The 13,255-nt window shown below is 45.4% G+C and overlaps 1 protein-coding gene across 1 annotated transcript in view; it reads right to left on the bottom strand.

The window, feature by feature from the left end:
* Positions 1-13,255, bottom strand: part of znf366 (zinc finger protein 366) — a 73,228-nt gene that overhangs the window by 38,749 nt on the left and 21,224 nt on the right. Inside the window, exon 2 of the mRNA XM_078564136.1 lies at positions 4,757-6,056. Coding sequence (XP_078420262.1) covers positions 4,757-6,034 — 1,278 coding nt within the window. The 5' untranslated portion in view covers positions 6,035-6,056. The remainder of the gene's footprint in view (positions 1-4,756; positions 6,057-13,255) is intronic.

The following is a 13,255-nucleotide window of genomic DNA, read 5'->3' as shown; positions in this document are numbered from 1 at the left end:
CAAATGATGACTTTCACCAGTCATCGTGCACGAAGAGAAAACTGACTGGAACAGGTCTCTTATTTTCCTGCTTAAGTTTACTTCAACGTGGCCAACTAAAGAGTGATGACAATAGTGCCCTTAATAACAAATATCTGAATTATGGAGAGCCATATTCCTAACTGAGAAGAATTGCATAGACATAACCTGACCAATGGAGGAAAGGAATTGGATTTGGGAAAAATTACAGCAAAATATTTGAAAAAGACAATTACCTTGTATTATATTCAACATTAATAAACAGAACGTATTACCAACAACTATTACATACCTTCTTGTTGTCGGGACACTAGCCTTTCTAATACTTTTAAATTAAGTACAAATTTCATAGAAATTGAAGTTATGTTTGCACAGATAGAACAGGTATGGCTACACAATTTTGTTGAAATTGAAAATATTATCACTGAAAATATGTTGCCCCCATTAAACCACCAGCAAGTGATCCAGGCACTACCCCTGGATCACAGCCATTAAAAACCTCTGCCACTGATCCTAGAGGCCTTTCAGTCATCATGGGTTTCCTTCTTTAAATCCAGTGAGAGGGTTCCTAAGACAATGGGACACTTCTAGGGTACCTGCCATACTGGAAAATCTGGTAACATGAGCTCGTTCAGAAGAGGGTGTTGGGCCCTTCCTAGAAATAACTCAATGGTGACCCCAGCTGTCCACGAGACAAAGGGGCCCACTTATGAATTTTTAAAAAAAATTTGCATTCTTTTCCAGGGTCCAGGCCTTGATTCCATCTTGGTCCCTAGATGGGCTCCACTTCCACCTCTCACCAAGGCACATCTGATCTGAATACCTGTCCTGACTATACCCTGAATCCCATCAAAGGCCCAGGACATAGGGAGTCTCCAAACCCGGGTTGGGGTAAACAGGTGGTACTCCACCTCCAACCCTCTTATGCTGATGGCCATGTTTGGAGATGGCAGAGGCTCCAATTCAAACAGATCAAAGGGGAAACTTGGGGGAAAACTATGATCCAGCGTAATTTGACTTTGGCATAGTTTACACTAGTGGCAGAATTTACAGCAGGAGTACTCTGAATGGAGGTGGTTTTCAGGAACCACCTCTTTTAATCAGTGCAGATAAAACCCAATTATTGTCCCTAAACAGGAGTCTAAATACTTGAGTTTTTGAAAACCAGGCATGGTGGCTTTTTGAATATAGTCACATAATGAGGGTAAAATTGCATGCTGAGGCTCCCAACATGGAGCTTCAGTCAATGAAAGCGGAATGGACAATTAAGCTGAGGTTTAGCAATCTTCATTCATAGTTTTAATGAACTGAATAGTGGTATTTGGACCACGAATGGAATATGTGAGATTTTGTAGTGTATGTGCATGTGTTTTGGAATGGGCATTGAGGCAGTTTGTGCTGGAGTGTGCCCCATTAGGACTATTTGTGCACAATTAGGTTTTAAATTTTTTTTGCCCACAACTATGCTGGACATGCAAGCTGATAACCATGCATCAAGGACAACAGGGCATCTGGGATCTTGGTGTGCAATGGCTCAAACAGGGTATCTCCTTAACCAATGAGATTAAGGGATTGAGATATAAACAGAGGAAGGACCAGAAGGAGGCTGAATTGGAATGGGTGAATTCAATGTCAAATGAGGTGCAGATGAGAAATAAAGAAAGGGAATCAAAGATTGCATTAAGAGAGAAGAAACAGACAAGAAAGGAAAAGTTTGATTTTTTTTACAAATTGAAGTTTTTAAAATCTTCTAAGACAATTCACAACTTCAAGGAACGAGACTCCATACAATTAATAATCTACTTTCCAGGCACAAGAGGTTGATTGGCAATTATTAACTTAATTGTCATTAAAAGGGTACTTAAGCTATTAAGAACTAGACTTAACTTTTTGGTTTGAATTTAATGAGCAATTGTTGTGCAATTTCAAGAAAATCACGGGGAGGTTATGCTGAGATGTTTTTGCGAAGCTAGTAGTGGAGTGATGCAAACAGGACAGCAACTTGTGGTGATTCACCATTCTCGGTATCTCTTCCTCTCTACAAGTCGGTTGCTAACCAACTTTTGTATTAATAATGGCATGCAACGTTCAGATGTTCTTATTTCTCAGCAAAATCTGGCCCAATGTGTTGAAACATAATGGCCTGAATCTTCTGGTCGGTCTGCGGGGGTGGGCCCGGCTCACCGACGCTTAAAATGACACGCGGTGATGTCAGACATGCGACCCGATGTCACTGCGCGTCATTCCGATCTTCAGTTCGGCGGGCATGCACCGGAATCAGCTGCATGCCCGCCGAACTGTCAAAGGCCTATTAAGGCCATTTAAATAGCAATTAAAACAATTAACAGGGCTGCCCGTCCAACCTTAAGGTTGGCGGGAAGGCAAAGAGTCCAGGCAGCCTTCACATTTTTCATGAAACCTCATCCACGAGCGGGAGGAGGTTTCATGAAGGTTTTTAAACTTTAATAAAAATTTTTAATAAAATTCATAGACATGTCCCAGCTCATGTGACACTTTCACATGAGGGGACATGTCCGAATAATTTTTAAAAATCTTTTATTCACTTGTTCACAATGAAATTAAACTCCCTGAGGCAGCTCCGTGCCTCAGGGAGATTTCTGCACTCTTTCGCGCACATGGCGAAAAAGCGCAGGCCCTGACTCTCCCTCCTCCCCCCGCCCGCACAGGTAGCACTGAGCGTTTCTGGGTGCGCGTCACACTGGGCGGGCCTTAATTGGCCCGCCCATGTAAAATGGCGGCGCGCAGCTGATTGTGGGCGGCGATCGTCTGCGTGCCCTCCAGCTCCCACTCCCACTCCTGCTCAGCACCCCCCCAGCGGGGAGAAAATTCTCCCCTACATTGCAAAGGAGTAATGTGATTTTCAGCTATTAAAATATTTTTATAGTTACCTTTTACACAGGAATTTGTATTCAGTTGCTAGGAGACAGAACAATGCAGTTCAAGTTAGATAATTTACATTGAAAGCTGCTTGACTTCATGTAGCCTAATTCCAATTGTATTCAGTAAGTATCGGGGTCATTCTTACTGTATAAAGTTACAAGTTTATGGCTGTGCCTTAAATATGCTCTTGGGTGCTCTTGACTTTCCTAAGCAGTCTGAAAATCTTATGAGATGATTACAGTAGATTTCTGGACACTAATGACATCAAGGGGTATGGGGATAGTGGGGAAAAATGGCATAGAGTTGGTGATCAGACATGATCTGTTTGAACGTCAGAGCAGGCTTAATGGGCCGAATGGCCTACTCTTGCCCCTATGTTCCAGTAATAAAACTCATTATTTCACAGTGAGTGAGCATGCAGGTTGACAGTTATGCTTAGAATCATTTAGTTTAATCAGTCCAAGTTGTCTTCGCATAATAATACAAACCAATGAATAATATTTCCCCATATCCATAATTTAGCAAAATTACTTCTAACTTTCCTTCTCATGATAAACTGTTGAGTTTCACAAAAGCTATATTTCAAAGTTGCAATGACAAGCCACTGCAGTGCTCAAGCATAATAATGGACCAATGGAAGTCCATGATCGTCAAAGGCCTCTTAGGCCATGGTACCTGAAGGTGGAGGAGGATCCTTCAAAGCTTTGTCTAAAGTCTGACTGACTTTACAGCTTTTTCCAGATTTGACTTGACTGTCTGTGGCTCAGGGCTGGATTTGATGGAGGGGATGGAAGTCTCGCCCACAGGCTGGAGAGCCAGTGGGAATAAAGCGTTGCCACTTTTAGAAGAGGCCCGTTGAATTAAGTGCCACTCAGACACTTAACTGGGCAGTGGCGGGCCTTCCTCAGAATTAAGGACCCCGGGGCAGAGGTCCCGTCCCTCGGGAGCAATCAGCCAATCAGAGGTCAAGAGCTCTATTAAATGGCAGTGCTGCCAAGGAGGCTGTGGCTGCTGCCAGTACTACACCCGTCGAAGACCTAGCATTGTCACTGGATATCAGGCCACAGGTGAGTGATGGTGGGGAGGGTCACAGGGTGGAGTCTCTGGGTGGGGGGTTGTCAGCAAAGGTAGAGGGGTGGCTCTCAGTGGGCATACACCGTCCCAATGCTTGGTCCCTCAATTAGTCACTTAGTACCTTTGATTGAGGTAGCCCACACCTAGGAGCTTGCAAGCAACCCTAACAGGGTTTGCTTGTTGAGCTCCTCCCGTGGCAAACCCCCCAACGGTGACAGGATGAGGGATAAGGTCTTTAAGTGCTCATTAATTACCCGCTTAAGGGTCTCAATTGGCAGTGGGCAGGAAGGCATTCCACGGTCTTTGCCACCATGGATTTAATTAGGGTGGAGGTGGCTCCCTACCTGCCAGTCTCCCAGCTGATTAAATACCTCTCCAACTGCCAAACTCACCACGAGTGAGAGCATTAAATGCTGTCCTCTGTCTCTGTTCTTTAACCCTTGTCTTCTTAGCCCAAAATCCATTAACTTCCATGGAAAACAAAATCAGGCAGGGTGTGAAAGGGGCAGTATGCATTATTGCTCAAGACCAATTTCCCATTCCCCCTCATAGCTTAAACATGCTTCCCACATTTTTGCTTATTTAAAAAAATGATTCTAGTCAATTGTAAATATGAACATGATCGTTAAAAAAACTTTTCCTTAAGACAGAGTTCCTTGCAAAAGACAACCTGCTGAAGATTTCTATCTTATTAACTTTTCTGTCATAAACTTTGAGAGGTGTTCATGAAATTTCCCTTTTTTATTTCATACAAAATTCCTACCTTGTGAGTCAGGGAGTGCTGTTTGAGATGGTGGGGTTGAATGAATTCCATCCCACATTCAGTGCAGATATATGGACGGATATCTTTGTGTTTCATCATGTGATTTTGCAACTGACTTGGATATTGGAAAGTCTTGTCACATTCATCACAGCGATACAGTGTAGGACCGCGATGAGCTGTCAGATGTCTCTTTAACTGGGCTAGGGTAGGAAAGTCAAGTCCACACTCAACGCAAATGTTGTCTCGACCATTTTCATGCTTCGTTTCATGGGCTTTGAGCTCACTTGGATAAGCAAAACCCCTACCACAAATTCCACAATTATATGGCTTCACGTCACTATGTTGCATCATATGTCGCTTGAGGTGGCTGGTTTGGGTGAACGCTTTGTGGCAAACATGACATTTGTGAGGTCTGGTACCCTGATGTGTGAGCATATGAGTGTGCAGATGGCTCAGTTGCTTGAAGAGTTTCCCACATTGAGAACAAGCATGGGGTTTGATACCACTGTGTCCCAAAATATGTGTCACCAGGTTGTACTTGGAAGTGTATGACTTCTCACACATTCGGCACTGCCAGCGCTTTTGATTGCCACCTACATCAACATAGTAACTGTCATCAATTTGAATGTTAACATCGACTCGCTCAACCATGTTCTTCTTATCTTCTCGAATGGGGATACTGCCATTAAGGTTTCCTAGAGGACCATTGTGATGAAAAGGATATCTAAAATGCAGATTTGATGGTGCCATAACAAAAGGGAACATAAAGTCTGGAGGGACATTGGCAAAATATGATTGAGAAGGATGCATCATCAGAGGACTGGTAGGCCACATTAAATTCTGTTTAATAGACTCAGGTTTCAAGCCTGTGGTACCTTGGTGATCAAAGGTTCTGAATAATTGAAAACCTACATTACTTAAGTCTATCATTTGAGCCATGGGTTTTGGTGATGGTAATTCAACTTTGATGTCTTCAGGTTCATCCATATCTTTTGACAAGTCTTCTGACTGAACAGTATGAATTACTTTAGTGGGAGTGCTTTTCCTCTTACGAGATCCTCCTTCAGAGTTTGCAGTGAATCTTTCTATAGTTGCTGTAGATATGTCATTTGTAGAATATGTAATTGCTGATTCATAATCTCCAAAGCCTGCAAATTTGTTTGGTTTAATGGTCAGTGGGAGAGGCTGCATTCTGAAGTGTGGAGAAGTCTGTATTTCTTTCAAATCTCTGGAAATATGAATGTCGTCACTATATGGATCAGTGGCCTTGTTCTCCATTGATGTTGACTCAGCTTCTTTCCTTAAATTAGAGAAAACAACATAAAAAATAAAATTTGATGGTGAAATGGGTCTTCAGCTAGAGCACAAACGAGGCGATTGAAAAACAACAGCCTGTTTTCCACCCCGACAGCTTTCCTTTTCCATAGGATTTCTTATCCTGAGTGGGTGATCTTCCTCTTCCAAAAACATCACACGTCTGGGCATTCCCAATGGGAAACCCATTCACGGAGCTGGAAGAAGAAAACAGCAGCAGAGCTATTACTAGAAAGACTTGTGAAAGCCCAAGTAACAGCAGTAAAACAAAAAGAAAATTGAGGAAGAGCTGTTCTTTTAATTTTCCTATTAAGCCCTTTTATGTGGGTTTCTCCCTTTAGCTTATTCCAATCATGGACACTCATTATATGGAGGTGTGTGTACACCTGACACCATAAGAATGCAAAAGCTGGAAAAAGACACCAATGACATTGTGACATCACTTCCATGTCTCTAAAGTATTATTATAAAGTCAATTTCTGTAGAGGAAATGTGCATCATGTGTAAATGTGGCGAAGACCAGGCAGTGTTGTTCTCCGTCTTTTAACATCATGATCCTTGCATTGGTGCACATTGGGAATGACAAACAAAAAACTTGGGTAGACCAAGTCCAAAAAAACTTATAAATGGTGCTTTGAAGATCAGAAGCAGCTGAAGAAGTATTACCTTGTTTACCAGATCAGTGTAACCAGCAACGAGGGATAAATTGTAACCCTAACTTTAGAAAACAACAAATGAAATTCAGTTCAGGAAACTCAGAATGAAATAACCTGACTATTTATGGCCTCATGGTGCATCAAAGAACTGATTTTTATCCATTCCACGCATGAGACATATGCTGTAACCCACTGGTTAGGCTACCCTTGCTTTCAAAATTAGACTTGAACCATCTGAGTTTCAAGGTGGCACAATTCCAAATTTAATGTTTGAATAAATATGAGTAGTTAATAATGTTACATATTGCATGTACAATCAAGTCAATTTTATCAAAATATTTAATATTTTGTGATGTTCTTCCCATAATGCACAGAGCTTGAATGCATAATAACATCATTAAAGGTTTAAAAGTAGAGATTTGAGCTTCTGGAGGCAACATTCAAATGTGATCTGAGGCTTTGTACTTTGAAGTTAGTAATTTAAATAAATTGCTCCTGAAAAATACCCAAGGGAAAATCTGAAGCTATGTAAATGTAACATATACCACATTTTATTTAAAGATTGATTGTTCTTGTTTAACATGTGTGAATATATGAAAACCTAATTTCACAGTAGGAACTCATATACGGGGAGTCGGCTAATGAGAGGAAGTGTGCAAGTGATTGAAGATGACATCCCAACATGAACAAATTATCCTCTCTATCAACTCTTCATCTGCGAGTCCAATATAAAATGCTTTGGTGTGAAAGGAAATAAAATAAAGTGGATGGCAAACAATGTAATTATTTGCAATGTGGAAGTTCTTGCTCTTTTCCCTTAATTGATTACTTTTTACTTCTTCCCTTACCAATGACAGTCAGACATAGTTTTCCTGGCTCCTAGGACAAATCACAAGCTGAGTTCACCATTGAAAACAGCATGGCTATTTTGTCTAACACAATTGTGGATAAATTCAACTCATTTTCTCTGCTGCGTTCTGTGCCTGGTTGAAGAACACTCCCCTATATTTCCATCTATGGGTATCCTAGATGTCTGGGAATAGAATTGCAACACTCCATTGTCCAAGGTTTTTCCAGGAAGACCTTTTAAGAGTAGAATTCAACTTTGACAGACATGCAAAATGGATGGTAAGCAGATCTGTTGCCCATTATACACCCTACCTAATTTTTCACCATTCTGAGTCCTCACTGAAGTTGAATGTCATGCAACACAAAAGAGCAGCTTATCAATATTATATTATCATTTAAAAAAAATTATCTTATGGGATGTGGGCATCACTGACAAGGCCAACATTTGTTTCCCACATTTGTAACCCTTGAACTGAATGGCTTGCCAGGCCATTTCAGAAGGAAGTTAAGTCAAACATATTGTTGTGGGTCTGAAGTCACATGTAGACCAAACGGGTAAGGACAGCAGATTCCCCTCCCTAAAGGACATTAGTGAATCAGGTAGGTTTGTACAACAATCAATGATAGTTTCATGGTCACTTTTATGGAGACAGTTTCAATTCCAGATTTATTAATTGAATTTAAGTTCCATCAGCTGCCATGGTGGGATTTGTACCCATTCCCTCCCCCTCCCCCTTCCCCCCTCCCCCTTCCCCCCTCCCCCTTCCCCCCTCCCCCTTCCCCCCTCCCCCTTCCCCCCCTCCCCCTCCCCCCTCCCCCTTCCCCCTCCCCCTTCCCCCCTCCCTCTCCCCCTTCCCCTTCCCCCCTCCCCCTTCCCCTTCCCCTTCCCCCCTCCCCCTCCCCCATCCCCCCTCCCCCATCCCTTTCCCCCATCCCCTCCCCTTCCGTCCCCTTCCCTCTCCTTCCTCCCTCCATTCCCCTCCCTCCAGGAAAGTAGCCTGGGCCTCTGGACTACTAGTTCAGTGACATTACCACTACACCACCGTCTTGCCCAATATTATTTGAGGAAAATGAAATACACTCTGAAATACACTCTAAATATTTTTATTTTATAGAATATAGTTAGAAACTATAAATTCATAGAATGAAGATACTCTGAGCTATACACATAATTGCCACATTGCCACAAAACAGATCTGACAGACAATGATGTGTTCCTAACTGAAATGATAAGGTGCCATGTGGATCAGATTCGGCAGTGTTTGTCTACAGATGAATAGCAACTTGTTTGATACATTTAAAGGGAGAGGTGGCATGTATTAGATTACATTACATAAAGTGATAGAAGTAGGACCTACATGATTGCATCGTGCATACCAGGTATTGTAGCAATGTTAGTGATTGCTGCTGAAAATGGTAGGAGTTTGTCCATCCCATGCAAATGAACATTAAATCATTACCACTGATAACAGCAGGACCATTTAAATCTTGAAAGCTTCTATTAGGAACAGATGAAATGTGTATTAAAGTTTTTTCTTTTGACTTCATTCACTTCTTTTCTTACTTTAGAAATTATGCTTCTACACAAAAAGACTATTAAGTAGGGACTTGATTGTATAATTACAAATGTGTCAATTGGGATCCCAGATGGAACCATTCTGGTACAAATATTGGGTGCGAAACTTGGTGGGATAAAGTTTCTGCTTTGGGCGCAAAACTAGCTTGAAATGGCACTTAGATTGGAATTTAAGTTCTGCTATATCTAATTTTCATAATCACAAAAGTATAATCCTTAATGAACTGGTGCAGCCAGGCAGCAAAATAGAAAGTATTATTAATTCAGCTGAAAATGGGTTTATTATCAAATTAAACATTTGAAACAAGTGCCCAGTCCTCCAGCTGTGAATTACCTGGGGCAGAGTTTTGCCATTTGAGTCAGGGTCCCAACGTCTGGAGTTAAATACGGGGTGGCGGATTGCCCCAGATTTGCACTAAGTGCGGTAACAGGCAGGTAAAACCTTTAGCTGCAATGGCGGCTTTTCACACCATATTGTCCCAAACCCGTCGCATTCATTACGCTTTCACAGGAACCACACCGTTCCCATGGCGGGCAGGCTCTCATTCACCTGCCATGCCATCACCTCGCCGCTTCATTACGCCGGAATCCACATGTGAAGTGCAGCCGTGCGCACACCTCTCAGCATTTCCAGCCCAGGACTGCTGCACGGAAGACAGGATGGCCCCGAAAGGCTAAAAGACTGCAGCCCCCCCCCCCACTTCAGTGACATGTCCCTTGAGCGCCTTTTGAACACCATAGAGGCCCGCCATGATGACATCTAACCCCACTCTGGCCGTAGGTTGGGCAGCGGCATCACCAATCCAGCATAGGGAGTGGTGGCAGCGGTGGTCAATGCCAATGCCCTTCAAAAGAGGACAACTACCCAGTGCCACTGCAGGATGAATGGCCTCATTTGTTTTGCCAGGTTGAGTCACTCTTCTCATCACTCTCAACTCACACACTCACAAACCCATCACACATCCACAGGGATCTCACACCTCAACGGACAACACCATTAACTCTTACACAGCCTCACATCTCCATCAGGGTCATATCCTCGCGAGCTCGAGGCCTCATCCTGTCCATGGCTTCACTCACCACACAAACATTCCACACAGTCCCATGTGTCCTGCTCACACTCTCTCCATCTGTTTTCAGGAGAAACTGGCTCACAACAGCATGAAGAGGTCCCAGGCTGGGGGTGGAGTGGCCCACATTAGGCCCCTCACCCACTTTGAGGAGTGTGCCAACGTGCTGACTGGTGATGACATGGATTGTGCCTGCGGTAACGGTGAAGCCGGCAGCAAACACCCTTGTAAGGATCCTGCACCACATTATCCCTTTCTTAACGCAAATGTGAATGCTCTCTCTCCTGCTTTTGACTGTGCTGCCATGCACTACTCATCTCTACTTTGATTCACGGGGGGCTCTGCCAAGCAACTGACACCCTCATCCAGCCAGTCCCTCAGCTCCATCCAGGTCTGCACCTCCAGCCAAGAGGACACCTCCTCCATTGAAGAGCTGGAAATAAGTAGCCTGGAAGACCTTTCACAGCACTTACCCACACCCTCCACCAGTGCAGAGACACACACCTCGGTGGGACCTAGATCTAGAGCAAGCTTGGGTTCACAATCTGGTGATCACCGCATGGACACGTGTCCGCAATAGGAGGAGGCAGGGTTGGCTGAGGTCCCCGGCACTCGGAGGACTGCTGGGAAAGAGGCATCTGTGAGACCCGAGTCAGAAGATGAGCCTCTGGATTTGGGCTTCCAACTCATCGTGGAGAGTCAGCAGAAGGCGGGGGAAATTACACAGAGCTGTTGGAAGCCCTCAACAGAGTGGCATGCGAGTCAGAGGAATGTGTCCACCTGCTCTCTGATGAAGAGGTGCCCACTTCACTGTGGATATATGGAGGTCTCCATGGGAAGGATGGTGGACACCATGGAGACCCTGGTCCAGCAGAACGTGGAGATGCGTGTAGACCTGCACTCCATCACAGGAGCCATGGGTGAGTTCCTGCAGTGGCAACATGATAGGGAAATGGGGCACCTCAACATCCCTTTATGTGCTCCTTCCCATCAAGGGGTCAGACTGAGGCCCTCAGGCACCTGAAGGGAGGAGGAGCGGCAACTGGACATCCCTGGGTTATCCACTCAGGATTCTCAGAGGTTGTCCTCTCCCTATGAGCCTCTCAACCTCGTCCTCTGTTATCACAGAGGGAGCAGCTGGCCAACGAGTGATTCTGGAGGGAGAAGTTTGTGTGTGACAGGGCCTTTTGGAGCCTTGTGCAAGCACTCTCCCACACACGTGGATCCTTCATGTATCATATTCACATCAATGTCCTGAGCATTTTCAATGCTGTCTGCTGGGGTTCGCTTTCAGTTATCCATCTGAGCTGACCTGCATCTCTGCCCACCCAATGGTCACATTCCCATGCAGCACCTGATCTCGCCCACCATGACTGTCATTTCACTTTCCATTTTGACAGCCTGGTCCTGTTTCACTTTTTCATAAGCTCCCCCATCTTTTTCCCTCCCTCAGTCACCCATTCCCTTTCTTCCATCCCTGTTGACCCCTGCAGCATCACCTTCCACCTCCCCTCCGTGACTTGCCAGCCACAGCCCCCACCCTTCGGAGATGTCCAGCTGAAGGTGCACATTCCCTTCCTTCCCGAAAATCCCACTCCCATCCACATTCACCTCCCCAACCTTCTCCTTCCCACCCCCAGAGTCTGTGTCTGCCTCCGAGTCCCCACCAAACATCCTCATCGCCCCTTCTATTACTACCGTCGAACCCTCACCCTCCCATCCTACCACCTCACTCTGCCCTCGGTCATTCTCGCCATTCCCTCGTTTCACGCCCTCCCTCAGTTCACTCCCCGGGATGCAGTCATGGACTCGTCAAAGCCCTCCCTTGCACATTCACCTGGACATCCCCCCTCCGGACTCCTTCCACCCTCTGGACCCCTTCCCCCACCTCTCTCACTCCCCCACCTTGGTCCTCCTCCCAATGGACTCCACCCCCACTTAGTTCTTCCCCTTTCCTGACTCCTTCCTCCACCCTTGCTTCCTAATCCAGCCTTACTCCCTCCCCTCTCCACACTCCTTGCTCCCCCAGCGGACTCACTCCCCTCTCTGCACTCCTCACCCCCCTCCGAACTCCTTCCCTTACACCATCCACCCCTTTACACCTACCTCCCCAGTTGCTGTCTTCTCCCCTGTTACCACCTCCTCCCCCCATACCCCTTCGTATCTCGACATCTTAATTCCCACCCCCCGCCAACCTCACCCCATCCTGACACCTCTTACCACCCCAGTCGATCCTAGACCTTCCTATCCCACCTTCTGGTACATCTTCCTCTCCCAAATGCAACTGGACCTTCCTCTCCACCCCCTCGACCACCATCCATTGTGAGCAGACCCTCAACGGTGACTTTCCAACTTCCGTGGGCTGCTTCATAACAGAGCCATATTCATGAAAATCCACCCCACTCAGCACGCCATGGGCGTTCTTCCATTGTGCTGCTGCTGTCAGGCTCCAGCATCTTCTGCTCCTCGGATGTCTGCAATGTGAGCAAGGCCCTGGCGGTAAGTTCTGACTTCTGCACGTCACACTTGTCAAGACGTGTTCTGCACTGGCGTGCAATCACGCCCACATGGACGGACGATCCAGCGGTGGGGGGATGATTCCAGTGGGCTGGCCTTATAATGATATGCTGATGTATTACAATGAGGTTCCTGACGTCCGATGGTGGGGAACGCGGCCCACTATTGATGGGCTGAGCAGGTGATCGCAAATTGGTTTCATGACATTGTGAAATCGATTTTTGGCCTTCTCGCCATATTGCCCACTCACACTGCCGAGCACGCCTGATGCCAGCGGGCAAGGACGATTCCACCAGGAGTAGTGGGGGGGTGGGAGGGTCACTTCCCCGCACCATGTGGGAAACAGTTACCTGGCAGTGATTTTCCCTGAACAGGCCAATTAATGTTCAGAGGGTAGGATCACCATCCAAACGAGCTTTCAAAGCTGGAAGGCCAATAGGAAGATCTTCAGCACTCAAAAAGGAACTTATAGTTCAAGGAAGAGAGAGATCACGCCTCCATGGTGAGACACTTTCTC

The sequence above is a fragment of the Cetorhinus maximus genome, chromosome 2 (genome assembly GCF_964194155.1).
Source record: "Cetorhinus maximus chromosome 2, sCetMax3.hap1.1, whole genome shotgun sequence".
In the NCBI taxonomy this organism is placed as follows: domain Eukaryota; kingdom Metazoa; phylum Chordata; class Chondrichthyes; order Lamniformes; family Cetorhinidae; genus Cetorhinus; species Cetorhinus maximus.
The sequence above is the reverse complement of the archived record's forward strand: the minus strand, read 5'-3'. Positions and strand labels throughout refer to the sequence as shown.